Source organism: Mesoplodon mirus (genome assembly GCF_964341445.2).
Source record: "Mesoplodon mirus genome assembly, chromosome: 7".
NCBI classification, from domain to species: domain Eukaryota; kingdom Metazoa; phylum Chordata; class Mammalia; order Artiodactyla; family Ziphiidae; genus Mesoplodon; species Mesoplodon mirus.
This window is the reverse complement of record NC_138983.1, coordinates 58,201,213-58,228,952: the sequence shown is the minus strand read 5'-3', so window position 1 is coordinate 58,228,952 and position 27,740 is coordinate 58,201,213. Positions and strand designations below refer to the sequence as shown.

The 27,740-nt window shown below is 49.6% G+C and overlaps 3 protein-coding genes across 8 annotated transcripts; 2 read left to right on the top strand and 1 right to left on the bottom strand.

Moving 5' to 3' along the window:
• The first annotated feature begins 33 nt into the window (after nt 1–33).
• LRRC51 (leucine rich repeat containing 51) lies at nt 34–15,870 on the top strand. 5 transcript variants are annotated; one of them, XM_082626752.1, is made up of 7 exons: nt 316–332; nt 8,131–8,193; nt 8,804–8,941; nt 13,393–13,598; nt 14,200–14,376; nt 14,524–14,672; nt 14,955–15,870. In XM_082626752.1, exons 3-7 carry the CDS (start codon nt 8,860–8,862, stop codon nt 15,094–15,096), a joined length of 756 nt encoding a protein of 251 aa, XP_082482878.1. In that variant the 5' UTR covers nt 316–332; nt 8,131–8,193; nt 8,804–8,859; the 3' UTR covers nt 15,097–15,870. The 5 variants fall into 5 exon arrangements, with proteins under 5 accessions (XP_082482879.1, XP_082482880.1, XP_082482878.1 ...); XM_082626753.1 differs by lacking the exons at nt 316–332; nt 8,131–8,193 and adding an exon at nt 34–208; XM_082626754.1 differs by lacking the exons at nt 316–332; nt 8,131–8,193; nt 8,804–8,941 and adding an exon at nt 36–208.
• Nucleotides 4,590–22,744, bottom strand: LAMTOR1 (late endosomal/lysosomal adaptor, MAPK and MTOR activator 1). 2 transcript variants are annotated; one of them, XM_082626760.1, is made up of 5 exons: nt 22,564–22,744; nt 17,722–17,867; nt 17,395–17,472; nt 16,923–17,049; nt 4,590–6,968 (listed from the first exon to the last, which is right to left on the bottom strand). In XM_082626760.1, exons 1-5 carry the CDS (start codon nt 22,603–22,605, stop codon nt 6,963–6,965), a joined length of 399 nt encoding a protein of 132 aa, XP_082482886.1. In that variant the 5' UTR covers nt 22,606–22,744; the 3' UTR covers nt 4,590–6,962. The 2 variants fall into 2 exon arrangements, with proteins under 2 accessions (XP_082482886.1, XP_082482885.1); XM_082626759.1 differs by lacking the exon at nt 4,590–6,968 and adding an exon at nt 15,954–16,582 and having other exon boundaries at nt 22,564–22,742.
• A 2,210-nt stretch (nt 22,745–24,954) lies between these two features.
• On the top strand, nt 24,955–27,490 carry TOMT (transmembrane O-methyltransferase; the record flags this gene model as incomplete). Its single annotated transcript, XM_082626751.1, has 3 exons — nt 24,955–25,213; nt 26,327–26,523; nt 27,018–27,490. The coding sequence occupies 3 exons, from the start codon at nt 24,955–24,957 to the stop codon at nt 27,336–27,338; spliced, it is 777 nt and encodes a 258-aa protein (XP_082482877.1). The 3' UTR covers nt 27,339–27,490.
• Nucleotides 27,491–27,740: the final 250 nt, after the last annotated feature.

Here is a 27,740-nt window from a genome sequence, read left to right as displayed (position 1 = left end):
GCCGCCCTTCAATTGGCCCCTGTCGGCTGGCGTCGCACGCCACAGCACGCTGGAGGACCCGGGAAAAGGAAGTGTGAGAGCCACTGGAAAGGGAGAAAGGGTGCCACAACTTCCGGACCCCGGCCCTCGGCTTGAGGGCGAAGGCAACTACAAATCCCTGCACCGCCCGCGGCCTTGGAACCCAGCCCCTGACGGACTACAACTCCCGGTAGGCATAGCGGCAGCGCCTATGGCGCTCAGCTGGGACGTGGTGACATAGGTAGTTACCATGGAGTTGCTCTGAGTAACCCTGAGATAGTGGGACGCAGAGGCTGGAGGGGAAGCAACTGCGGGTGAGTTGGGCAGGAAAACAGGAAACCTGCTCTAGGGGACAAGAACTCTATGGAGAGGGGAGGGGCACACAGAAAGACTAAGAGCTTCCTTTCTCGGGGACCTGAGACCTCCCCCCCTTACCCCTTATCCCTTTTCGCAGTGAACAAGACACAAACCCATATGGGATAGACGGGCGCGGGGAGGGAAGGGAAGGCTGAGACACATACCCAGACAGATGTGGGGGTGCTTAAGAACCTCCCCCATCACAAAGATGGGACCCCCTAATACTACTGTCTCAAATCCCTGACACATCCTGGGAGATCTGAAACGCCTTCAGACGTGGGGTTAGTTTTCCTCTGGTCGACTGAGACCCTCTTCAAGACATGGGAGTAAGATTAGAGTAAATCACAGTCCCTAATTCTGGATTTGTAGGAAACTTTCTGGGGCTTGAAGTGCCCCTTTCCTTCCAAGCAGGAAGACCCCAGGGTAGAGCCTCCTTTTCAGAGGGTCAGAAGGATCTTCCCACACATACTTATTAGGGGTCCTGTCCTTAAATTACCTCTTCTCCCTACACCTCCTCTGTGGTCTGCTTCTCCAAGTTCTGCAGTTAGAGCTTCACTCCTTTTACAGTCTTCATGACAGATCTGTTACAACTTACCCAGTGTCTTCATATCCAGTCTTTCTTTTGAGCTTGGTGAGCCCAAGGATATTTATCCCCATTTCACAGATTGGAAAACTGAAAACTAGAGAGGAGCAGTGACTTGCTGGAGGCCACACACCAAGTCAGTGACAGCTAGGACTAGACCCCTGTTTGCCAACTTCCAGCCAAGACTCTAGCTTGAGCCTACAGCCTCTCTAGCTTAAGGACTTGTTCAAAGTAGTAAGATAAACTGCCCCAGGGAAAAGAAAATTGTATGCCTACATTGAGTTATTTACATTTCAGCCTGAATGGGTTTCAGATCCTTCCTTGAAAGTTTAAATGGGGAAAGGGAACTAGAGAGACTAAAGACAATGGGAATCAAACAGATTTAACTAAACAAGAAGTGAACAGTCTTGCTAACACAGCACCCATGTCTGATGCTGCCATGATTAGTTAGCTTCTGGCTGGCTCCTAGCTGGCCCTGATTGGTCCACTTACTGTCTTAAAGCTCTCCCATGCTTGGTCCTAGGCCCACTTCCCACCTCACTCTAGATTCTCTTCTTGGATATTCTCATCCACATCCACAATTTCATTTACCACCTATATGCAGATGTACGGGAGTGTGTATCTCCAACCCCACCCAACCCTCATCTCCAAGCTCCAGATCTATATAACCAATTGCATCTTCAACATCTCCTTCAGGATATCTCAAAAACATCCAAACTCGACATGTTTGCAGCTGAACTCATAATCCCTATGTACTCCAAGCCTGAATTTCTTCCAGTGTTCTCACCTCTGTCTACCATTACAGAAGTCAAAAAAAAACAAGCGTTATCTTTAATACCTCTTTCATTTCCCATCCATCATAAAATCCTGTCAGCTTTACTTCTAAATATCTCTTCTCTAGTCATAACTACCATCACATCCTTCCTGCCTTCCCTCCGAGCCATTTTGCATACTGCAACCAGAGTAATCCTTCAAAATGCAAATCTGATATTGTTCACTTTCCCCACAATACCCCCAATTAAAAATACACCTTGGGATTCCTATTGCTCTTAGCATCAAGCAACATCTCAGCTTGGCTCCTACCCACCTCTCCAGCCTCCAGTCTAACCATACATTTCCCTTCCACTCTCCCTCCAGTTATATGGCCTTCTTTAAGGTCTTCAAAATTTCCAAGTAACCACTTACCATAGAGCCTTTGCACATGCTGTTATTTCTTCCTGGAATGTTCATCTTTTCCCTCTGCCATAGTTAATTTGTACTTATCCTTCATATTTCTCTTGATCACTTTTTTTTTTTGGCCGAGCCACGTGGCATGTGGGATCTTAGTTCCCCCACCAAGGATGAACCCGCGCGCCCCTGCATTGGAAGCACAAAGTCTTAACCACTGGACCGCCAGGGAAGTCCCTCTCCATCACTTCTTTAGGACTATCTCCCCTGACTGTCTAGAGCAGCTCAGATCCCTCAATTATAGCAACGTCGTGTCCCTCTCCTTTATAGTGTTATTCACTGTTGCAATGTTTAACATACTGTTAAGGACATACCACTTGCATCCACTGTCAGGATACAACCATGAGAAAAACATGGCTTCTGCCCCGGTGGAGTTTATGTGCACACAGATAGTAAGGAGATAATACTAGTGTTACAAGTGCTGCCAAGGGGAAACATAGGGTGTTGGAGTCCAGAAGAGAAGTCACACGTCCAGACTTGGGCATGAGGGTAGGCTCCTCAGAAAAAAGGGAAACCGGAGCTAAGTCATTAAAAATTAGCAAGGCAAAAAGAAGAAGAAACTGTACTCCAAGCGGAGAAAGCTGCATGTGCAGAAGCCCAGAGGCAGGTGCAGGGAACTTACTCCAAGTACTTGCATTTGGCTGGCCTGCAGAATTGGAGGTGAGGATAAGAGATGGGAGTAGAGAGATGGGCAGGAACCAGTTTGAATTTGGAGCCTACCTTTGGCACCTAGAAATATAACTTCCCAGAATACATTAGATTATGTGGAAGACTCTTCATGACGGTCTTTGGTTTTTCTTCCACCTGTAGCCCATAAACAGAAACCCTCACTAGGCCAGGCTGTTGAATCTCCTATCACATCTCTTCATCTGAATATTCCTCACAGCTTCCTGGGCCATCATGTTGCTATTTACCTGAGAGAGAGAAGGGACAGGCTATCAACAAATCAAATTCCAATTGTTAGCAATTTCCAAAAACAAAACTAATTTCCGTCATCAACTTGGGATTGGTTAAATGAAGTTAAATTAAGTAAAGTTTTTTTATATAAATTTATTTATTTTACTTTTGGCTGCCTTGGTTCTTCGTTGCTGCACGCGGGCTTTTTCTAGTTGCGGCGAGTGGGGGCTACTCATTGTTGTGGTGAGCGGGCTTTTCTTTGCGGTGGCTTCTCTGGTAGCAGAGCATGGGCCCCGGGCGCATGGGCTCAGTAGTTGTGGCACATGGGCTTAGTTGCTTCACGGCATGTGGGATCTTCCCGGACCAGGGCTTGAACCCTTGTCCCCTGCATTGGCAGGCGGACTCTCAACCACTGCGCCACCAGGGAAGCCCTGCGTTGAGTCTTTGTTGCTGCGTGCAGGCTTTCTCTAGTTGTGGCGAGCGGGGGCTACTCTTCATTGGGGTGGGCGGGCTTCTCATTGTGGTGGCTTCTCTTGTTGCGGAGCACGGGCTCTAGGTGCATGGGCTTCAGTAGTTGTGGTTCACGGGCTCCAGAGTGCAGGCTCAGCAGTTGTGGCTCACGGGCTCTAGAGGGCAGGCTCAGTAGTTGTGGCGCACAGGCATATTTGCTCCGCGGCATGTGGGACCTTCCCAGACCAGGGCTCGAACCCGTGTCCCCTGCATTGGCAGGCGGATTCTTTTTTCTTTTTTCTTCTGACTCCCAGGCCTTATTTTTTTAAATAGATCTTTATTGAAGTATAATTGCTTCACAATACTGTGTTAGATTCTGTTGCACAACAAAGTGAATCAGCCATATGCATACACATGTCCCCATATCCCTTCCCTCTTGAGCCTCCCTCCCATCCTCCCTATCCCAGCCCTCTAGGTTATCGCAAAGCACCAAACCTATTTCCCTGTGCTATGCTGCTGCTTTCCACCAGCCAACTATTTTACAACCGGTAGTGTATATATGTTGATGCTACTCTCACTTCACCCCAGCTTCCCCCTCCCACTCCAAGTCCTCAAGTCCATTCTCTATGTCTGTGTCTTTATTCCTGCCCTGCAACTAGGTTCATCAGTACTTTTTTTTTTTTTAGATTCCATATATATGTGTTAGCATACGGTATTTGTTTTTCTCTTTCTGACTTACTTCACTCTGTATGATAGACTCTAGGTCCATCCACCTCACTACAAATAACTCAATTTTGTTTCTTTTTATGGCTGAGTAATACTCCATTGTATATATGTGCCACAGGCAGGCGGATTCTTAACCACTGCATCACCGGGGGAGCCCAAGTAAAGTTAAAGTAGGGTACACACAAATTCTATGGTACACTCTGCAGCTATTAAAAAGGGTAAGAGTCTACAACAATTTGAAAAAGAAAAAAATAGCTTTACAAAGGAACAGACAGTATTTGTTTATTTTAAAATATACATAATTTTGTTCTATATGTCTTCTAGGAGGTTATATTCCCAAACTGTAAATCATGAGCGTTCTTGGAGAGTGAGATGGAGAGCCACACTTTTAGTTTTCACTTGATGTATCTATGTTGACTTTATTCAGCTATCACGTTAACTTTTAAAATTAAAAAAGAAAAACAGTGAATGATATTTCCAATCGGGAGGAGAAAAACTCCAAAACAGAGCAGGTATGCCCCTAACCCTGTCATTCATCAATTCAGTCAATGTAGACAAATGAGGAAGGCGCTAGGGTCTGACTAGCTCCTGAACAGCAGCTGGGAAAGACTGACTCCAAAAACATAGCCACTGGAGCGAGTAAGGCAACCTCAAGGCTCATCAATTCTCCCCAGCAGTCAGGTTCACTATGTGACACCTTGAAGATATCATTCATTTATTCCTTCATTTCTTTCATTTCTCCATTTATCCATCAAGGCTTTAGTGAATACGCAGCTTGGTGCAGGGTAATGGTGGGAACAGAGAAAGAAGTCTGACTTCTTTCCCTGTCCACAAGCTTACAGGGAGGGAACAGGAAGTAGGTTATAAAGAAATGAGTACAGAGAGTACAAACGGTTCAATTTATTGAACACCTGCTACAGGACATACAACAGCTCTCAAGACAGGGTTTGTCTCCAATTTACAGATAAGGAAACAGGCTGTGATGAAATTTTATTCAAAGTACAGTGGGGGCGTATATCAATTAGTTATTGTTGTGTAACAAACCATCCAAAAACATGGTGGCTTAAAACAATAAACATTTATTATTGCTTCCAAGTCTCCGAGTCAGCCATGTGTTTCTTCTGGTCTTGGCAGGGCTCATTCATGTGTTTGCAGTCACATGTGGGTTGGGTGACCCTCCTGAGCTTGCCTTCGGGTAGGCTGGCTATAGGCTAATCTAGGACGGCCTCACCTGGGATCACTGGCTCTCTTTTTCACGTATCTCACCTACACGTTTCTCATATCCCTCCAGCAGGCTAACCATGTTCTCTCGGCACTGGCAAAGAGCACAGGGCAAGTCCTCTCTTTAAGCTTCTATTTGCTTCATGTTTACCAACATCCTGTTGGCCAAAGCAAGTTGCATGGCTGAACCCAGCATCAGAGTGGATGGAACTACAAAGTTAGAGGGCAAAAGAGATGGATACAGGGGAGACCATGACAGAGTTCATCAAGGGAATCAATCTGATACAGGGCACAATGATCAATTTTATCTGGAAAGAAAGTCTTCATCAAAGAGGGTATAGTAGAGCTGAGTGCTGAAACATGAAGTATTCACCAAGTAGGCAGCTGTTTCTTAGAACTGGATGCAGGCTGGTTTGCCACAATCAATAGCAACCCAGCAGGATTTCCTGTGCTCTTTACAGACAGGGTTCTATTATTTGTATCTTGGCTTCATTCCTTCTGGTCAAGCATAGGGCAGCAGGCGCTCAACAAATGTTTGAAGAATTGAATTAAATATCTTACTGTGAATGAGGTGTGGACTGAAATAGCTGAACCTCGGAGCCAATTGTTAGAAAGTGCAGCTTAGCATCAACACTCCCAAAACAGAAATCCTTGTATTTGGCAGTTTCTCATTCATTCCTCCCACAAACATTTCCTGAGTGCCTGCTGTAAGCCAGGTTCTGTGTTAGATGATGAATAAGACACAATACTAGCTCACAGCCTGGGCTGCTGTTTAAATGGAGAAGACTAATAACCCTTTCCAATGGGCAAATTTGTCCAGCTACTTGAGGCTCCATTTTATCTTTAATAAATAAATAAATTTACTTATGTATGTATTTATTTATGACTGCATTGGGTCTTCGTTGCTGCACTCGGGCTTTCTTTAGTTGCATCGAGCAGGGGCTACTCTTTGTTGCAGTGCATGAGCTTCTCATTGTGGTGGCTTCTCTTGTTGCGGAGCACAGGCTCTAGGCGCGCGGGCTTCAGTAGTTGTGGCACACAGGCTCAGTAGTTGTGGCTCACGGGCTCTAGAGTGCAGGCTCAGTAGTTGTGGCGCACGGGCTTAGTTGCTCCGCGGCATGGGGGATCTTCCCGGACTAGGGCTCAATACCTGTGTCCCCTGCATCGGCAGGCAGATTCTTAACCACTGCGCCACCAGGGAAGCCCCGGGGCTCTATTTTTAATACTAACTCATCCAGAAAAATGCTTCAGGAGCTGGTGCTACATAAAATCAGAAGTCCTTTGGAACTGCACTGAGGTTCTCTGATGGTCAAGATTAATGGTAAAAATCCACCCTTAAATGTTTTAAGCTAAAATCCATGTCCTGTAGTGCTGAACTCTGGGGTCCCAACTTGAGAAAAGTATCCAGTCTTGCTCAGAGGCATCAAACTTCTTGTGGGTTCTCAAGTGGGACGCGTCTAGGTGAGAAGCAAGCCAGCTTCCTCTATTTCTACAAAAGAATAATGTGTTCTTTGTTGTGTCTGTAGATTTGATATCCAAAGATTCAGGTCTCCCCAATCAACAACCCATGCCCATCAGGCCAGTCTCACACTTGACAGAGAATTCAGCTGTGAAGTGACTCAAGCCAGCACTTACCCAAAGCTCAGCTGAGACTGCTGCTTTTTGAGAGGAAGACATTCACTTTCCATTCCTCTAAACCTGTTAAAACTCTATCCTTCATATGTTAAGTCACCAAAAAAGGAATTTACCTAGACTGTGTTAAGCTTAAGCTGAATTATAAGCTATCAGGTCCATGGTTTTTTAAGAGGAATTCCATTTTAAGAACATTTGTGAATTTCATAGTCTCTGGATACAAACTGTTTCTTTGACTTGAACGAGGAGAACCACATATACTAACGTTTCCACTTTTGCTTTAGCTGCCAGGAATTTCAGGGATAAATAGAGGTATAGTTTCCTAATTCCCTGGTTCATCTCTCTCTCTTCCTTTATTCCGGCTTCTAATCTTTCTCTTCCATGTTTTCATTTTCTATATCTGTACTGTCCAGTATGGTAGCCTCTAGTCACAAGCAGCTATTAAGCACTTGACAGGTAGCTTGTCCCAGTTGGGATGTGCTGTTAAGTGTAAAGTATCTCAAATTTTAATATCAATTATATGTTGAATGATATTTTGGATATATTGTTAAATAAAATATATTATTAAACGTAACCTCACCTGTTTGACTTTTCTACTAGAAAATTTTAAATTACATATGCAAAAAAAATATACACGTGGCTTGCATTTGTGATCATTATATTTCTGTTGGACAGCTCTGTTCTACAAATCATCCTGTTTTATGAGTATGTTATTACCGTAAAATACCTCAAATCCTTTTGGAAAGCAAGTAAAGTAGTAAATGCAGAGGAGGTGACAGCAGTGGATGAAGTGAGAAGGGCAGGTTGACTGGGACATGTATTTGTCAGTCTATTTGTCTTTTGTTTGTGTCACATACAAAACCCCTCGTAAAGTGTGTCAGCTCTCCTCTTCACAGGTGAGTGGTGTTCTCATGGCTCTGCCCAGTCGAAAAATTGTCATGATAAGACAATTCACACCACATTGTAAATGACTGATAACACTGTGTTGACCCCTCTCGGGGGTATTTCCATTTTAACAGGGAACAATCCCTGAACCCAAAGGAATGAATTCCTAACGGTGGAGTTTCAGGCATCAGTGACAGGTGAGTGAGAGTGAGGCAGACTCTGGTTTTATGTGTATGTATGTTTATATATGTATGACTACATTCAGGACGTAGCTGAAAGTAGTGTCTTCAGATGAAAAGATAATGGGGCCGACAGACAAGGTGAGCAGAGGAGGTAGCAAATCCCCATCTGGGTCAGACTGCAAAGGGCTGTCAGACACCAGATCCAGTGCAGGCCCTCAGGGGTTTGTTAAGCAATAGAATAGCCCAGTTTATATCACCAGAGGGTAGGTACCAAGACAGCCTTCATGGCAACTACTATGGAGTAGCAGAAAGGGCCTCAGAGTAGGATTCAGAAGACTAGGATTGCAGTCCACAGCTGACTTACTGGCTTAACTTTGGGCAAGTGCTTTTACCCTGGGGCCTCAGTTTCTTTGGAAAGTAGAAATGGGTATTATAACTATCAATTAACTCTAAGGGATGTGAAGGTGCTCAGAGAAGTAGGAAGTGCCCTACAAATGCAAGGAATCATGATTGTTAAAGTAGAAATGCAGCCATGCAAACCTGGAGTAGTGGAGGGTATATAGCAGGGGTGGAGAGCTATGAGGAAACCTGAGGGCCGAACACCAGTCCTTCTCTGTCCTCCCAGGCTGAACCCGGATTCCCAGGGCCCATGCTTCCACCTGACAAATGATGGCCTGAGCTATGAATAAACAGGACTATATGAACACTTCGGTGCAAGAGCCCCCTCTTGACTACTCCTTCCGAAGCATCCACGTGACCCAAGGTCAGCCCCCAGAGCACAGCATTCCACTCACCAGGGCAGCAGGATGGGTGTGGTCCCTAGGGAGAAGCCAGTCTTCTACTTAAAAGCCTAAAGAAATTCTTCCCATAAGCATATGGGATTTTTGTTGCTGCTATTTTGGGGAGAGTAGTGGGTAGGGAGGTGGGAGTGGAAGAGTTTGGCCTTTTTAAAAATTAGCAGCAAATCTGAAAGGACCCAGGGGGCTTTCAGGGTAACTGATGATCTTCAAAAGAAGCCAGGCTACAGCAAGATAGTCAGGTGGAAGAAAACTGGAGAGCCAGTCTATCAGCCAATAGTTTTACTCTCCATTTTTTACCTGGAGAGAAGAGACTAATGAAACGAAAACACAGGCTGGCTACAGAGTCCCAGCCAACAGGCAGAACCCACTCTCCTCTGTCTGAGCACACAAGCCTGTTCTGATCACTGGTAAAACATGCAAGGTCTTGTTATTAACAAACTGGCATGTTTCCAGTCTAAATATTTATTGACAAATTTTATATTCATTCCAATCATATCCAAATTTATTCCATTATCACCCACACTTATTACAGGTCCCAGCACTGCCCACACTCATGCCTATTTTATCATTCAGTGTGTTTGTAAATGGGCAGCTAGTACCTTTCAGGAGGGGACAGAGGGAGGCTCTCATCAAGATCATATTCTCAAGGGAACATGCCTCTTGGAAGTTCTGCTGTCTTTGTCATCTGCTCTCATAAACACATCAGTACGTCTGCCTTTACAGAACATAGGTTGGCATCAACATAACCTAGACCCATTACCTGGCTTTGGTCGACTCTCTTAGGCAAGCAGCGGCCACCTTTAAGTTCAGGAAGCGCGTGAATAGTTATCAAGGGTACTGGATACTACTTGGGTTTGGGTTTAGGGTACTTACTACTTGGGTTGACATCAGCTACAACAGTAACTCCCATTTGTTCTCTCATAGCACACAGCCACTTGCCGTGATCCTCCTTTATTATGCACAGCATCACTTCTGATTGATGTAGTCCATGTTTCACAGGGTTTTAGCTGCAAGAATGGCTATGTACAAGATAGCTGAGGTGACAGAGGAAGGAGAGAAGTATGGCTCCTATCTACCCTACGAATTCCTAGCTCTGAGTGGGGAGTGTGGCTTAGCCCTCTGTGGTGTCCTCAGGAGGGGAGAGACAAGTTACTATGACCAAGGATAACTGCACAGCACAAAACATAATCTGCACAGATGCCCTGTCTTTCATTTAATAGTTAAATCTTGAGCACCCACTACTATTAAGCCTTCTATATATGTGTGTTTAGGTCTGTACACGTATGCCAGGCATAGTGCTCCTTGCTGAGTGGGGAAGGGAGGAGAGGCACATCTAAGCCCCAAAAGGCCAGTCCCCTCAGGTTCCCCAGGGCACCTGGCGCACTTACTTAAAGTTGGGGTTAGAGGACAGGGTAGAGTTTGGGGGTACCTGGTACACTATTTCCTGAATTAATCAATATATGGATCATAGAATCTGAAATGGCAGTGACTTTAGAAGGCATCCAGTCTACTACCTCCAACCCATAGTGCTCTAACTGCTCACAAACCCACAGTTAAGGGAGTCCCATGCCACACACCTACCAGCCCTTCCATTACAGGGTGAGGAATGACACAGAAAGTTCTTCATATCAAACACGTGTTCTCTGGGGACACATGGGAAAAGCTGCATGGCAACCCTTCATAGATATGAAGACAGAATTATGTTTTCCCCAGATTTTCCTGGGGCTAGACAACCCCTAGTTCTCTGAGTGTTGGTATCTGTGGTCCAATTTCCAGACCTGCCTTGGCCTCTCTGAACAGGGCAGCTTTGACAGATCCTCAGGCAATGCGGTGCCCCGATGGAGCTGGAGCAGAGCAGCCTGGACACCCTCCTCCACCCATGATAACAGCAACCCCGGGCAGCCTCAAGTTCTAGGCAATGCCATCCCCAGTGGCTCCTGCTGAGCTGGGGGTCAGCCAATGCTTGCTGGCATTCCCCAAGCTGCTGCCTCATCAGACTGGAGGCTAGTCCCTAGGTGGGCTTATTTTGATCTTTTACTCATCTGTCTTTTCATTTCAGGGTTTGCAGTCAGGAGATGTGAGGCTGGGGGTCAGGATTAGGAGTTTATTCACAAGCTGGGGTACTCCACTCCATGACCCTCCTGCCACCTCCCCCCCCGCCCCCGCCACCTCAGGCCCCAACTGTGGGTCTCCTCACTCCAGGACCAAGACAGAGAGCCACCTGGTGGATGCTGCCTGACCTGCAGCTGAGGAGGAGAAGTTCAAGCTGGGTGGGGGTGGAAGAGAAGTGTGTCCAGTAAGAGCTGAGGAGAGGGTGAAGACAAGCGGACCAGTTCAGAAAGTACTACTTCCTTTCTGGGAGGCAGCTTTAGACCAGTAACTAAAGGCATAGAGGAAACAGGAAACATTCTAGTCACCTCAGCCAGAGCTGGTGTATGGTTCTGACTCTGCCACTGGCAGACTGTGAGCCTCCTGGTTCTCCCTGCCCTGCCCTGGTTCTTAACTTCTTTAATGGGTGCCCCTCCCCCCACCCTCGCTCTGCTTGAAGAATCTTATCTATTTCTCTAACTTGTATACATTCTACGCTAATGATTCTCAAGTCTATGTCTCCTTCATATCCAACTGCTTACTTGGCTTCTTCTCTTTCTAGTACAATAGGAACCTCAGACATGCCAAGGCCAAGCCTGAACTCATCACCTTCCCAACTGTTTTTTTTTTTTGATTTATTTATTTATTTATCTTTCTGGCTGCGTTGGGTCTTAGTTGCGGCACGTGGGATCTTCATTGCAGCCTGTGGGATCTTTTCGTTGCAACACACGCGGCTCTTCGCTGCAGCGTGTGGGCTTCTCTCTAGTTGTGGCGTGCGGGTTTCTCCTCTCTCTAGCTGTGGCGTGCGGGCTCCAGAGCGTGTGGGCTCAGTAGTTTGAGGCACGTGGGCTCTCTAGTTGAGACACGCAGGCTCAGTAGTTGTGGCGCGCAGGCTTAGTTGCCCTGAGGCATATGGGAATCTTAGTTCCCTGACCAGGGATCAAACGCACGTCCCCTGCATTGGAAGGCAGACTCTTTACCACTGGACCACCAGGGAAGTCCCTCTTCTCCTTTTCTTAATCCTGTATCAGTTCATAGGACTGGCATCTCACCAGTCATCAAGAACACTGGGCAACACCCTTGAATTTTTTTTTTTTTTTTTTTGACCGCGCCACACAGCATGTGGGATCTTAGTTCCCAGACCAGGGATCGAACCTGCGCCCCCTGTGTTGGAAGTGCAAAGCCTTAACCACTGGACCGCCAGGGAAATCCCAACACCCTTGAATATTATTCTACCCTTGCATCTAGTCAACCATCAAGTCATGCTGTTTGTATGTCCCTCATCCTTGCTTAGATGACTGAAAGAGCCAAATTGGTCTTCCAGTCCCACCCACTCCCTACAATCCATGCTCCACACTAAACCTTCAGAGTGATCTTTCTGAATTGAGAGAGCTGTATCATCTCCTTTGCTTTCAACCCTCCAGTGGCTTCCCATCTTCTACAAGATAAAGTCTAAGATACTCAGCCTGGTTTTCAAGGCTCCGTGTCTCCTTTTCCCTCCTTGCCCCCTTGTGTAGTACGTGTATGTGTGCCCATGCTCTTCCATACCTCTGTGCCTTTGCTCTTGCTCTTCTCACCCTTTCCACCCTTCTTTGCCTGGTTAACGTCACCTAACCCACTGAGATATCCAGCTCAGGCTTCACGTTCCCTGGGAAACTTCCCTAAGCTCCCAGACTGGGTTAGGAGACCTTTTTCCATGCTTCCACAACTTAAATAGCATTTATTATAGTATATTGACCGTTTGTTTTCATCTTTCCCATCTGAGCTCCTCCGAGGCATAAACATCTGCTTCACCCCTGCTCTATTATTCATACAGAGCTTCTCTCTCATTTTGTTCACCACTGTATATCCAGTATCTGGCACATAGCAGTTACTCAATACTAATGGAAGAGGGAGAGGACAGCAAGAGTGTGTGACACTGAAGTGAAGTCTATGGGCTCTACCAGTGGATAATTCTGGATTTTGTGCTTCAGCATCTTGGCTCAAGTCCAACACCTCTGCTTCTTGGTTTCCTCGTCTATAAAATCCGCCTCCCTCCAACTCCCACACAGGGGTGGTACACAGAGGACCCAATGATACAAGAGACCTGAGAGGAGCATGTGACCCAAACCAAGAGTTTGGGATGCAAAGTCTTTGACCCTTAATCCAAGCTCACTCTGACTGCTGGGGCTTGGGGAACAGTGCATACAGTCACACTAGACACAAGCATGGGATTCTGGCCCTGCCAGCTCCTCTAGCTACAAATCCTCCCAGTTCTGTTCCTTTGCCACCCCCCAGAGCCAGAAAAGCAAAGATGACATACCCAAAGTTCACTCTGTCTCCACAGATCTGTTAAGCGAGAAGCCACGGACAGGGCTACGACCACTAAGGCACGCAAAGTCAGGGAAGTCAATGTCTCAGTCCCTGTGGCTGAAAAACAACATCCTCAGTGACCTGAGAGACTTCAACCACGTGGTTTCACAGCTTCTGGAGCATCCAGAGACTCTGGCCTGGATTGACCTGTCCTTCAACGACCTGATTTCCATTGACCCTGTGAGTCCAGAGGGTGGACCTGAAGCCACCTTGTCCAGCCCCCAGCCTCTCCACCTCCCACACATTATCAAGGAAGTAGTGAGGCAGCATGGTGCCCTGCAAAGCACATGGCTGTGGGCTCAGATAGATATAGGTTCAAATACTAGACAATACTAGACTATACTTTTGCCTCAGACTTTGTGACCTTGGACAAGCTCCTAACCTTTCAAAACCTCAGACTTGCTGTCTGAAAAATGGGGATAATATGCCAGCATTATAAACATTCTGTGAGGATTAAATGAGAACATATGAAAAGCAATGGGCACATAGCAAGCCTTCACACTGAAGTAAAATTGTAGCTTATTATTGGGCACCCACTGTGCTTTGTGCCAAGTTCTTTTGCAGAGGTAGGTACTAAAAGTACAGCAGTTACTTTCCATGAACTCAGGCTAAATTTTAAGAAACAAACAAAACTGGCCCCTTTTCATCCAGGATCTGTGTTAGACGGGAAAGGAGTTAGAGTATGACTTGGAAACTGTTCCCCAGGTGCACTGATCTCAATTTAACTACTATTTTAAAAGCTCTTATGTACCTAGCATGATGCTGTCCCCTGTCGTGATAGAATCTTAGAACACCAAAGCTGGAATGGTCTTCAGTGAAGGAACAGCTAAGGCTCAAGGAGAAGCAGGAGAGCCCAGGCACCTGGCAAGTCAGTGGCAGTGATAGGACCCAGGCCCATACCTTCTGCCCCTCGGATCACAGTACTCTGTCAGTGTGGTGCCCCTGTACCCCTTCAAAGGTAAATAAAAGTAGGTTGGAATCAATCTAGTACGGCTCTGGGGGTGACAAACTGTTCCCCAAACTCTTCCTTCTCTGCCCACCAGTCAGTCCCGAGCACAGATACACGGCTCTGTCCAGTCTAGCTTCCAGTTTCCTTCCCCAACAGGTCCTGACAACTTTCTTCAACTTGAGTGTGCTCTACCTCCATGGCAACAGCATCCAGCGCCTTGGAGAGGTGAACAAGCTGGCTGTCCTCCCTCGGCTCCGCAGCCTGACACTCCATGGGAACCCCATAGAGAAAGAGACGGGGTATAGGTAAGTGCCCTGCCCTGGAGGTGGGCTCCAGCTGGGCTCCCATGAGAGAAAGGAGAAGGGTTAGGGTTAGAAACCTAACACCATCCTTCTGCTATGCTTGGACCGGGGAAGGGAGGAGAGGGCTTTAGGCATTTCTTGATGTCAGTCAGGATAAATTCAGTCTCCCCCACACTCTACTCAAGTCCCTCCATTCCTTGCAGTCAGAGGAGACAGGAGCAACTGGTGGAAGGGGAAAGGGGTTCTAGAAGGGGGCCTGGCCCCCAGCCCAAGTCTTCCCCACAGGCAATATGTGCTGTGCACCCTGCCCCGTATCACCACGTTCGACTTCAGTGGGGTCACCAAGGCAGACCGCACAACAGCCGAAGTGTGGAAACGCATGAACATCAAACCCAAGAAGGTCTGGATCAAGCACAACGCACTCTGAGGTTCCCGGGACCCCAGCAGTCCTAAAGGCCCGGGGATGGTCAGTTTGGTTTGACAATAAATGATTTGAGCTGTTCAGCCTAAGTCTCTTATACCATGTAAAGATGCCCCCCAACTCAGGCAAGCGCCAGTAGCTCTGGTCTTACTTCACTGAAACAAGGAGGAAGTGGAAGGAAAGGCCTGCTGGCTTGGGATGCAGGAGACCTGGGCTGATTGCATGGCCTTGGGAAACTTATCTAACCTGTCTGGGCCCCTTTTCACTCTTCAGCTCAGATATCCTAAGGTTAGAGTTGCTTCACAGAGCACCAAGGTTCTGTGGAGATGCCTCAGAGGCTTCCATGACAGGAGGCCAATAAGATGGGCTGTGACCTCTGAACCCCTCACTTCAATCAATCAGATGAGAGTAGTTCCACTGTCATGTTTACATGTCATGATTCTACTTAAGATTTTACTTGCTAAAAAGAATCTTCTGCTTGAAACTATGTGTCTGCTGACTCTGTACCAGGTGCTGTTGGTCTCCCTGCATACATCCACCCCCTCACCAGGCTTCTTGGTAATTCCACTGAGCCTGAGGCAATACCCACAACAGTGACAGCTGCCTCAGATTCAAGTTTGTTCAGCTTTGACAGTGTTTCCATCACTGGAGGAGGGACAAGCTGAGTCTAATCCAATCTGAGGTTAGTGCAGGCCAAGTCTCAGCTAAGACCTGGGAACCCTGAACCCTTATCTCCTTGATTCCTTTTAGTGCCCCTAGAAGATGCCCCCTCCCCCTCCTCTACCTCGCTGTTCACAGACTTGAGTAGCCAGAAGTAAGTAGTAGGGTGGTGGGCAGGACAGAGGGGCTGGAACCAGCACACAGATGGATACACTTCCTTTATCGAGGGTGACAAACCAAACCAAAACAAAAAAACCCAAACATGTAAAAACCCAGGGTGCTAGAAATACAAACTCAATTCGTTCAAATTCAAGCTCATCCAGACCCTGGTCACAAGCCCTCGTGAGGTGCGTGTGAGCACCAAATCAGGGAGAGGGGGACAGGAGTGAGGCCGAGAAAGGGTGGGCAGGGGGTCCTAAGAGGCCCCTTAGTGATCACCTCACACCGGCACCTCCACCTTCCCAGTGACGGTGAAGACCTACCAGGCCCTGTCCCTGTGACCCCCACCCCACCCCTGGCCAGGGCTTCGAAGGCCAGTCCCAAATGGTTCTACCCTCCCCTGTTCCATCCTCACTTGCTCAGGCTTCTCGCCTCACTCTTCTCCTCCTCCTCCACTTTCTTCTGTGATTAGTAGCAGGTTAGGATACTGTATAAGCCACAGTGAGGCTGGGGGCCAGGGGAGGCAGGGTGGAGACGGAGTGAAGAGAGGAGAAGAAGAGCTGTCCAGGGGCCCCTCTCTTCATGGAATCCCAAACTGTACAACCAGCTCCTCTTTTGCGTCCACACGGATCTGAGAAAGTGCACTGTAGGCATAAGCAGCTATCCTGGAGACCTGGGGCAGAGGGACCGGGAGAGAGGAACAGAGAGACAGGTGAGAAGGGAGACCCAGAAGCAGGGAGAGGGGATGGATGGCCAGCGAGGGGATGATGGGGGACAGGGAGCCAAAGAGAAAGGCAGGGATGGGAAAGACAGGAGGGAAGAACAAAGGGTAGCAAAAGAATGAAGGTTTAAGAGAGGGGACAGGGAGGAGAAAAAAAGTGAGGTGGGAGTGAGCAGGGCCCACAGGCTACCAGGCTCCCTAACTCCACTTCCCTACCTCCTCTGAGGTGGAGGGGCGAACCCTGGGCCTCGCTGCCACCCAGTGGGCAGGGGCGGGGCGAGGGGTGGCTCACCTGCTGCAAGTCGGCGAAGGGGACAGGCTCGCTGGCCAGCACTTGGTGAGGCTGGCTGGTGAGGGACGGCAGCGGCGGCAGCTTCTTCCAATGGGTCAGGCTGCTGCTCAGCACAGCCAGGCGGGTGCTGGCCAAGGGGGAGAGCGGGGGGGACAGGCAGTCAGGCCACAGTTGGCCCAGCCAGCCCAGGCAAGCTTCACTTCCTCAGACCAGAGAAGCAGGTGACAGGAGCCTCAGCTCACCACAAACCCACTCCAGGCCGACCTCCTTTAGTCTCCATACCCTTGAGTGTCATGGGGCAAACTGGGTAAACAGGACCATCTACTGAGGCACCCAAGTGACTTGGGGCCACCCTCCAGGCCACACCCAAACGAGAAGCCAGGACTGGGGCCCAGGCTCCAAAGCTGGATCAGAGGGAGGGGAAGGGAGGGGCCCAAGTAGCCTGAGGGATCCAAGCCGGCCAGGGGCTCACCTGTACTGCCTTGCCCGGTCCATGTACTCGTGCTGCTCCATGCCCTGGGAGTCTGCAGCAGACACGTCGATGATGTTGCTTTGGGGAGAAGAGGCAGAGAGGACATAACAGGTGCTTCCGAGACGGACAAACAAGACTCACTGCCAGGTGCCAACTCCAAGGCTATCTGACACGTGTCCCTGCCTGTCCACGGGAGCAGGGCTGGGCCCAGAGGCACCTCTTCCCACTGATCTTGTCCCATCCCCCACGTCCTGGGCATGGCTCTCCATCCCAGTCTTTAATATGGATGAAGGAGGTCTGCCCCAGGCCCGGTCCTGTAATGCCCACCTGGCTGTCTTGGCGAGGATGGAGGAGAGCAGCGCCTGCTCATCGGTGCGAGCGGAAGGCAGGCTGTGATAGTTGGGCTCGGCTCCATTGAGGGCTTTGGTGGGTGGGCTGCTAGGGTCCAGCAGCAGCTTCCGCTCCTCTCGGTCCTAAGAGAGGCCATGGGGGGAGACATCAGCCCTGAGGCCCTTAGTCCAACCCACCTTTATTAGGCTCTCTTCTCAGCCCAGCTCTGACCTTTAAGCACCAAAAATAATTTTATTAGGAATATCCCAAGTGCCCAACTGTATGGAATGTTGGCTCTAAGACTCAGATCCTGCCTGCCCTTGGAAGCTAAGCTAAGCTGGTGGTCTAGGATGAATTAAAGTGGAACCAAGCAGTCTTAGAGGCCCTGAAAAGATGGACAGAGGCACAAGCAGGTATTTAGTAACAGCCCTGCAGCTTCAGAAAATGGTCCAGGGCTTCCCTGGTGGCGCAGTGGTTAAGAATCCGCCTGCCAATGCAGGGGACATGGGTTCGAGCCCTGGTCCGGGAAGATCCTACATGCCATGGAGCAACTAAGCCCATGCGCCACAACTACTGAGCCTGCGCTCTAGAGCCTGTGAGCCACAACTACTGAGCCCCCATGCCACAACTACTGAATCCCACATGCCTAGAGTCTGTGCTCTGAAACGAGAAGCCACCGCAATGAGAAGCCTGCGCGCAGCAATGAAGACCCAATGCAGCCAAAAATAAATAAAGAAAGAAATTTAAAAAAGAAGAAAAAAGAAAATGGCCCAACCCCCAGCAGAGAAAGGATATTGGAGACTGGAAGACAGAGGAGGTAGAAAATACCAAAACAGTGGGGTGTAGAGGACAAACTAATACAAGTCAGGAGCCCAAGAATGGCCCTCCTAATCCCCCAGACCAGATCCTCCCCAGCAAGGTTGTCTGCTCCCAGGATGGAGAGGCCCCGTGAGGCCAGACAAGGCCCTGGGCCCCAAGGAAAAGCAAGTCCAACCTCTCAATGGCCACTCCTCATATTATCTCAGGACAGGAGTCCCAGCTGCAAACTCTGGGTCCCACAGTCCGAGTGTCCCTTCTTTTTCTTTTCTCTTTTTTTAAATAAATTTATTTATTTTATCTTTGGCTGCGTTGGAGCTTCATTGCTGTGCACGGGCTTTCTCTAGTTGTGGCGAGTGGGGGCTACTCTTCGTTGTGGTGCATGGGCTTCTCATTACCATGGCTTCTCCTGTTACCGAGAATGGGCTCTAGGCGCGCGGGCTTCAGTAGTTGTGGCACGCAGGCTCAGCAGTTGTGGCTCGCAGGCTCAGTAGTTGTAGCACACGGGCTTAGTTGCTCCGCGGCATGTGGGATGTTCCCGGACTAGGGCTCAAACCCATGTCCCCTGCATTGGCAGGCGGATTCTTAACCACTGCGCCACCAGGGAAGCCCTTTTTTTAAAAAAATTATTTATTTATTTGGCTGCATTGGGTCTTAGTTGCAGCGTGCAGGATCTTTAGCTGTGGTATGTGGGAATCTAGTTCCCTGACCAGGGATCGAAACTGGGCCCCCTGCATTTGGAGCACGGAGCCTTAGCCAGTGGACCACTAGGGAAATTCCCAAGCATCCTCTTTTTTAAAAATTTTTTTAAAACATTTATTTATTTATTTTGGCTGCGCCAAGTCTCACTTGCGGCATGCGGACTCCTTAGGTGTTGCATGCAAACTCTTAGTTGCAGTGTGCATGCGGGATCTAGTTCCCTGATCAGGGATCGAACCCAGACCCGCTGCATTGGAAGCGCAGAGTCGTACCCACTGGACCACTAGGGAAGTCCCCAGGTGTCCCTTCTTGAGGGCAGGTCCCTTCTACTCTCAGGTGATCACTCTCCTCTCTTCCGATGCTCTCTTTGTGGGGGACTCCCAGAACCAAACTTGGTGCTCCCAGTGTATCCTTACCTGAAAAGTTGGAGTTGTTCCCTCCCTTGCCAAGCCACCACACCTCTGTGAATGTGGTTTCATTAGTTTCAGCAGCCCTGTTTCTGCTAGCCTATGCTACTCACCACAACCCCCAGAACTGACCTGGGACCAAACCAAGTCTCCCTGGTCCTGTATAATTTTATGCGTTATTTCTCCTCGTCTTGTTTTAGCCCCTTGTTCTTATCTACTGCAATCTTTCTGAATACAACCCTGCCTTGAGCCCATCAGCTACAAATCCCTGCTGGCTTTGTGTCAGCTGCAAATTGGATAAGTGGATATGCTGGGTATCTATCCAAAGCATGAAGAACAAGGGTACCCAGGACAAAACCAGAGACAAGGGTCCATCCTGGCTAAAGCGGACACACCAGCCCTCAGTGCCAGACCACCGGACTCCTTAATGTTCCGTTTCAGGCCTATCTCAGTTCCTACCAGACTTTCACACTTGCAGGCTCCCAGCTCCCCTGCCCACAACTCCACAACTCTCCTTACAGAGGACACTTCCTCCTACCCTGCTTGCCCTGCCCTAGGCAGGGCCAGCCTTTTGACATTACTCTTCTGTCTCAAGCCTAGGTTGCCCATGTCCCCAGTTCCCAACAGCATGAGACAGAAGCTATGGGCTTCTGCCTCATCGGCTCCCAACTCCTAGACACCCCGACCCCCTAAAACACAAGCTAAGTACTAAAAACAAGATGTTTGCCAAAGATTAAACTATCTCTAAGGAAAGCCAGCTCCATAATGAAGCCAGAGTTTGCTTCTTCTTATATGTCCATCCTTTCCCCAGCCCCAATTCAGACAGATCCTCCTGCGGGATAAGGGGTTCTTCAAGAACAAGGTTGTTTTCCTGAGACCTAGACTCCTGGAAGAGGCCATGCTACCACAATTAGAGTGGACAAATAACATCACCCCATCCCCAAAAGGGTGACTGGAGCACGGGGGAGGTTATTCACACCAAGGTTTGCCCTGGAGTCAATGTCAACCTGGGAGTCAGGGCTTCACAGTCTACTCTAGCACAGACACGTATGTGGCCTATCACTAGCCACCTGGTCTGTGGGCACAGCTAGAAGACACAGCTCAGCCCAACGGATAAATACATGAATTGGCATCAAAATACCTTACCTTCTCAGCTCTGTAACCTTGGCTAAATCACTTAGCCTCTCTGAAGTTTTTCTTCACATTTAAATAGACATAACTGGTACCTATATGACAGACATTTTGGCAAGAATCAAGTGGGATAACTGTAAAAGGTCTTTGAAAACTGTAATATGTTATATATTTCTCTTTATTACTATAACAAAGGGTCCAATATGAGAGTGTGAGAGGGGCCTGCCCAAGACCCGTAAGAGGGGACAGTGAATGGTTTTGGCTTGTAGACCAGGTAGTAAGCAGACCTTCGCCACGTGAGGCCTCAAATCACCCAGGAATGATCAAGCACCATCTCTGGGGGTTAAAAACAGAAATGAAAGCCCATCAAGGGGAAGGTGGAGATTCAAGAACACCGCAATTCCAGCTAGAAGCTGGTATCCTTTCTCATAAAGAGTTAACCCTTGACTCATTCCCTTCAAGAGTCCATATTATGGTTTAAGGGACAATTTCGCATTAAACCATAGCTTTCCCAGTAGGCAGGGATATTGTCTCCTATTTCTAACAGGCTGGAGTGAAGTGTGAGGTACTGGCTGTATGGCATGCCTAACATAAGGCACAGAAATATAAGTGTATGTTCACTGGGCATTTGGAGGCTTAATGAGGCCCAGGGGCCACCCATCCCTCCCATACAAGTGACATTTTCCCCAGCTGAAGTCCTTGACCCAAAATAGATTCACATGAGTCACTGGGGAAAGACCTACTTCCCATTTAGCAGTGATATAATCCGTTTCTGTGACCATCTACTCCACTGGACTGTGAGCTACTTGCTGAAACCTTTCTACAGTTTTTGTCTCTATATGTGTTGAAATGTACAATCTAGGCTTAGAGGTAACCAAAAAGGCAAGTGGCCAACAACTTGAGACTTCATCCTTGAAAAGGTCTTCCCCTCCTCAAAGGAGGTCAGGCAGGCAGGGCAAGGATTTAAGTGTGGCAGGAAGTTAGAATACACCAAGGGGAAGAGACAGAATTTAAAACTGTACAGGCCTTCCCAGCCTAATCCTTTCTGCAAAAGGATCAGATCTACAGCCAAATTCCCAGGACAAACACCCTTCAAGCTAGAGGAACCCTGAGGCCCCAGGTAGGGACTGCACTGAGGCAGGCCAAACTGAGCTCCCCAGCCCACCTCTCCTTTCCCCCCAATCTAGCCAAAGCTAAACCCGATTTGTTGCTTTCCAGCTTCCCACACGTCCTGATGTCCTCACTGTGTCTATTAAAACCTTCACTGATCAACTCAAATGACACCAACTTCCACAGGCCTTCTCTGACCCCAGATCAGCAGTGACCTTCCTTCTTCAACCCCAGGGATTCAGAGTATACACAGATTCCTGATTCATATCGGGACACTCTAACTCAGAGCCTCAGCTTACCCACTTCTACAATGGATTCACAAAGCCCGCTAATACAAAGCACAGAGAAGGAAGCTGGGAAGAAAGTGCTTCCCCGAGACCTAGGCTGAGGATCCTTGAAGTTGTAAAGGTCTGAAGGTAGGGAAAGATGGAAGGCGCGGGAGCGAGAGGGATGGGCGGCTGCCTGCACACCCCAACACAGGGGCTGTGCAGAACGAACTGGGGCTTTAAAAGGGGTAGCAGCCTGGCTCGGCGTCTCCTCTGTAATCTGTCCTCTCCGGGCCCCCGTACTCAGTGAGCCCTGAAGTCCGGCTGACCCTCTTCTGCAACCTTTTCTCTGGGCCCCATGCCCCAGGATCTCTGCCCTCACTCCCGAGACCCGCCCGCGGCGGCCGCACCTGGTCCGAGTCCTCGTTCTCGCTGCTGTAGCAGCACCCCATGGCGGGGGTCGGGCCGGGCGCTTAGGCCGCGCCGAGGAGGGACGGCGTCCGTCAGGAGCCCTTCCGGTCACATGACCCGCGCCTGCATCCAGCAAATAACCACCGCCCCCGCGCCTACCCCTTCCCAGAGGAACTTAGCCGCCGCGGCTGCCGCCGGAACACCGGCTTCCGGCCCCGCCCCTACCGCGTGATCTTAGCCAACCAATGGGAAGGCACACGCTGCATGACAGGCCGTGAGACACGTGATGCAAGGAAAGGGAGGGGCGGATCATATGACTTCAGCCTCTTCCGGGTCTCAGCCGGAGACCTCCACTGACGGTTACAGAAGCCCACGTGTTAAGTGTATTATGTGTTCCCGTGGCCGCCAGGCTACCTTTGTGGGCCAGTGAGCGAATTTTTACCAACTGCCGTCATGAAATACTCTCCTAAATGCCTTTAGAGGGGCGAGTAGGATCCAGGCTCTATGCTCCAAGAGTACACACCAATAGGCCCAGTTGCCTGGTGCCAAGGCTGGGGACATACAGAGGGTGTGTCACCCAACCTGGACTGGGGATCTGAGACTTACTGGAAGAAGGGACCTTATACCTTCACAAACCGAAGGAGAGTGGAGCTCAATCCTGGTGGAGGAGATAGAGGCCACCTCAGTGATCTCCTTGCCCTCAGGCATTTCTCTTCAATCCTGCCTTTTTACAGCAGTCATAGTAATCTAACACACAAAGCTCACAATCAGTGCTCTTCTTAGAACCATCCCACATCTTCCCTTGGACTCAACACAAGTCCAAGTCTATCATGCAAGATCTTGCAGAGCCTGACACCCACTCCAAGCTCAGGGTAGTGGAGGAGGGGTTGGGGGAATGCCTCACCAACCACAGGGAAATACCTGTAGTCTCCTGATTGACTTTCTGGACTTTACACACATGGCCTGGCACACTGTCTCCCCACCTGGTCTGCCTGCCCAAAGTCCCTGTGTTCATGGAGCATGCTTCTAGTGCTCACATTATATTCTCTGTTCCTGTATCAGTCTCTTCTAACAAAGGTGGAGCTCCAGGGGGACAGGGACAGGATCCGACTCTTCTCTGTGACTCAAGCCTTGGCACTTGCTTAGAATTTGGAATTACTGAGTAACTCACAACCTCCCCATCACCTTGGCTCACACCATACCCTATGTCCTGAACCAAGGGATTGGAGGAGAGGTCACCAAACCCAGTAGCTTTATTACCCCTCAAATCAAGACCCCGGAGTTCTGTAAGTTCTTTGAGGGCTCCTGAAGGGTAGGAGGCAGCTCCAGCTTGTCCCTGGGGTTGGAAACTTGAACTGCAGGTCTCAGGTGACAGCAGCAGCCTCAGCATCAATAATTGACAGCAAGTCCAGCCTGCCTCAGGGTTCTTCCCCACCCCAAGGACTCCCCCTCCTGTCCTATGCTCTGATCTTCCCCAAGCAGGAGCCTCCAGCCCAGGTAAGCAGGGCCCTTGAGTGTGGGTTCCCAAGCGCGTCAATTCAGAATTACCGTCACTCACCTACCTATTCACCCCACTCATACACTCCTACTTTAATTTTTAGTCACCACCACCAGTGGCCTCAAAAGGGTCAGATGGTCCAGTGCATGGGAGAAGACAGGGCACTTATCCCAGACAGGGGGTGGGGGGAGTGGGGAGAAGAGGCTGAGTTGGGGGAAAGTGTGTGCTGTGTGTATATGTGAATGTAAATGTGAATGGAATGCTGAGAGAGAACAGAGGAGGGGAGTGCAGGGGAGGGGAGATAGGACTGGAGAATAAATATACAATCAAGGACTCTTCCCACCCCTAGGGAAATGCTGACAGAGGGAGAGTCCTGGGGTGGTTAAGGATATCTCATCCTAACACGCCATGGAGTGTTTTGATTGCCTTTACTGAGGCAGAACAGTGACAGTGAAGGGGTTCCTGACTACAAAGTTGTGCTCTTTTGCTACACAGTAATGGGTCAGAGACCAAGCAGGCAGTGGGTAAGGTGGGAGGAGAACTCAGGAAGGAACTGGTGAAAGGGGTCCTGAAGAAGAGTGACTACAGAGATAAGGGGAAACGGGTGGAGGGAGCAAGGTGAAGATGAACCAGGAGTAGGAAGAGATAGTTTGGGGTTGGGTGCTGAACATAAGACAGTATGTTGTCCTTGAAAATACATGGGCTTGGAATCAGACCAGCTTGGATTCAAATCCTAGTTCTTCCGTGTGACTCTGGACAAAGGACTTAACCTTTCTGAGCCACAGTGTGTAAAATATAGGGATAACTGCTACTGGTAAGGGCTGCACAAATGACAGGAAAATGACGTGTGGGTTTCCCTCGCTTCCTGCACCCCAGGGCCCAGGTAGGGACCATGTCCCCCGCCATTGCGCTGGCCTTCCTGCCACTGGTGGTGACATTGCTGGTGAGGTACCGGCACTACTTCCGACTACTGGTACGCACGGTCTTACTCCGGAGCCTCCGAGACTGCCTGTCAGGGATGCGGATTGAGGAGCGGGCCTTCAGCTATGTGCTCACCCACGCCCTGCCTGGGGACCCTGGTCATATCCTCGCCACCCTGGACCACTGGAGCAGCCACTGCGAGTACCTGAGCCACATGGGGCCTGTCAAAGGTCAGTGTTCCCTAGCCTTCTGCTCCAGGAAGCACCTCCAAGATGGTGAAGGAAGATCTGGGATCTGCCGCTGCCTTACTGGGAGAATTAGGCAGGTTCTTGATCTTCTCTGGGTCTCTTTTTTCTTCTCTGGAAATGAGGGGGCTGGGCAAAGTTATACATTCATCCAGTAAAATTTATCACCACCTCTTTTGTACCAGGCATGTGCTAGGTGCTGGGGGAGGAGGTAGAGGCCAGGGATGAATCAGCCACAAAGGCTGGCCTCAAAGGGGGCATGACACAGGGGAATAACCACCTCAGCACACAACCCAAAACCTGGTAATTATCTGTGTCTGAGTCTTTCTCCCCCATCATGGAGGTTCTTCCAGCCCCTTCAGGGTAGCTGTCTGGCTGGATTTGTCTGAGTCCCAGCTGTCAGCACATGTGTTTTTAGAGTCTCATTTAAGAAATTCATCCAATTCAATGGTTAGAAAGATATTCAATGAACAAATCAAGGGAGAATGAAACTAGAAGGTCTAGCAAAGATCTCTCAGGAGCCTGGACAGTAGTCTCTCAGAAGCCTGGTCTCTCTCTGGTGGTTGTTTCTGCCTGGGCCCTCCTGGAGGAAGCAACATTTGAACTGGGCCTAGAGGGATTGCTTTCGAGTTGGCCAGGTAGTTGAGGACAGAGGTGGGGGAGGACAAAGCCAGCCACATATCTAAGTGTGGCATGAAGAAATGAGCCAGCATGGTCGACTCTGGGCACAGTTGTTTGGGATGGCTGTGGTGGGAAGAATTGAGAGCTGAAACTGGAAAGGTAGGATAGGATCAGGTCCAAGAAAGTTCTGAATGTCAGGCTGAGGACCCCACGTTCAATCCCAAAGGCCTTTAGGTTCATAGGAACCAGGGAGCAATAGGGTCAGATTTGTCAGAAAGATTCCTAGTGGTTGGTGTGAAGGAGGCAAGCTGAGAGGGGCAGGGAGACCACTGGGGCTGCTAGGACTGTAATCCAAGAAAGAAATGAGACTCCCGCTGGTTGGGGGTTGCAGTGGCAAGTGGGCATTTGAGACCCCTTTCCATGAGGGCCCCTGCATCCATCTCCCATGTCTGCTGCAATAACCATCTCCCCCCATAGGTCAGATCCTGATGCGGCTGGTGGAGGAGAAAGCCCCTGCTTGTGCACTGGAGCTGGGCACCTACTGTGGGTACTCCACACTGCTTATTGCCCGTGCCCTGCCCCCTGGGGGTCGCCTTCTCACTGTGGAGCGGGATCCACGCACAGCAGCAGTAGCTGAAAAACTCATCCGCCTGGCTGGCTTCGACGAGCGCACGGTCAGCCCCCACCTCCCCAACCCTGGTCTCTTTCCTGCCACCCTCGGCCCTGCCCTAGCCAGCTTCCCCCATGGGGGAATCCCACCTAGGAGAAGGAAACAGCTCCGCTTAGGGAACTGTGAACTTGGAGAGTGTATGAGCTCTTGTCCTCCTGTTCCAAGTCACTGGCACGTATTTGCTGCTGGATGACAAAGCAGCAGTTACGAGGAAAGTCTCTGGAGCCCAGCAAATCTGGGTCCAAACCTTAGTCTGCCTCTTGTTAGCTATGTGATCTTGGGCAAAGCACCTGTCCTCTGAATCTCAGCTTCTTTACTAGCAGAATGAAAATCACAATGCTGATCCTGACTCCTTGGGTTCTGAGACCAGAGGAAATATGAGAACACACATGGAGACCTAGGCCAGGGCCTGGCACAAAATAAGCCAGTTCCCGGTAGGGTCTGGTGTGGGAGAACAATCGCTCCCACCCTCATCTCCAACTCCTCCCACCCCCACAGGTGGAGCTCATCGTGGGTAGATCAGAGGAGGTGATCCCGCGCCTAAGAACCCAGTACCAGATGAATCGGGCTGACCTGGTGCTCCTGGCACACAGGCCCCGATGTTACTTGCGGGACCTGCAACTGCTGGAGGCCCATGCCCTGCTGCCAGCTGGTGCCACAGTGTTAGCTGACCACGTGCTCTTCCCTGGTGCACCCCGCTTCCTGCAGTACGCCAAGAGCTGTGGCCGCTACCGCTGCCGCCTCCACCACACTGGCCTCCCTGACTTCCCTGCCATCAAGGACGGCATAGCCCAGCTCACCTACACAGGGCCTGGCTGAGGTCCAGGCCCAGGGGTACTTACTGCTGCCTCCCCCCACCCCCCAACCAAGCAAGGACCTCAGAATATCCCCTCCCCTCCCTGCTTGTGGACTGACACATACCGGGCTCAGGGCTAGGGAGGCTCTCCTCCCACCTCTGTCTCACTCTGGCTCCACACTAACCTGAGACCTCAAGTTCTGTCAGGCTGTTTGATCCCACTGGTCCCCCTCCTTCCAGTCCAGAGTCATGGACCGACAGGCAAGAGACTTCAGCTCACAACACAGCCCTGTCACTGATTTGTTGGGTTACTCCATGGGAGTCCCTGCCCTGCTCTGAGATTTAATCTGTTCTAACACCAAGGAAGTTGACTAGGAGAGCTCCAGGGGCCTCCCAGTTCTGGCGCTCAGAAAGCCTGCCTCCCA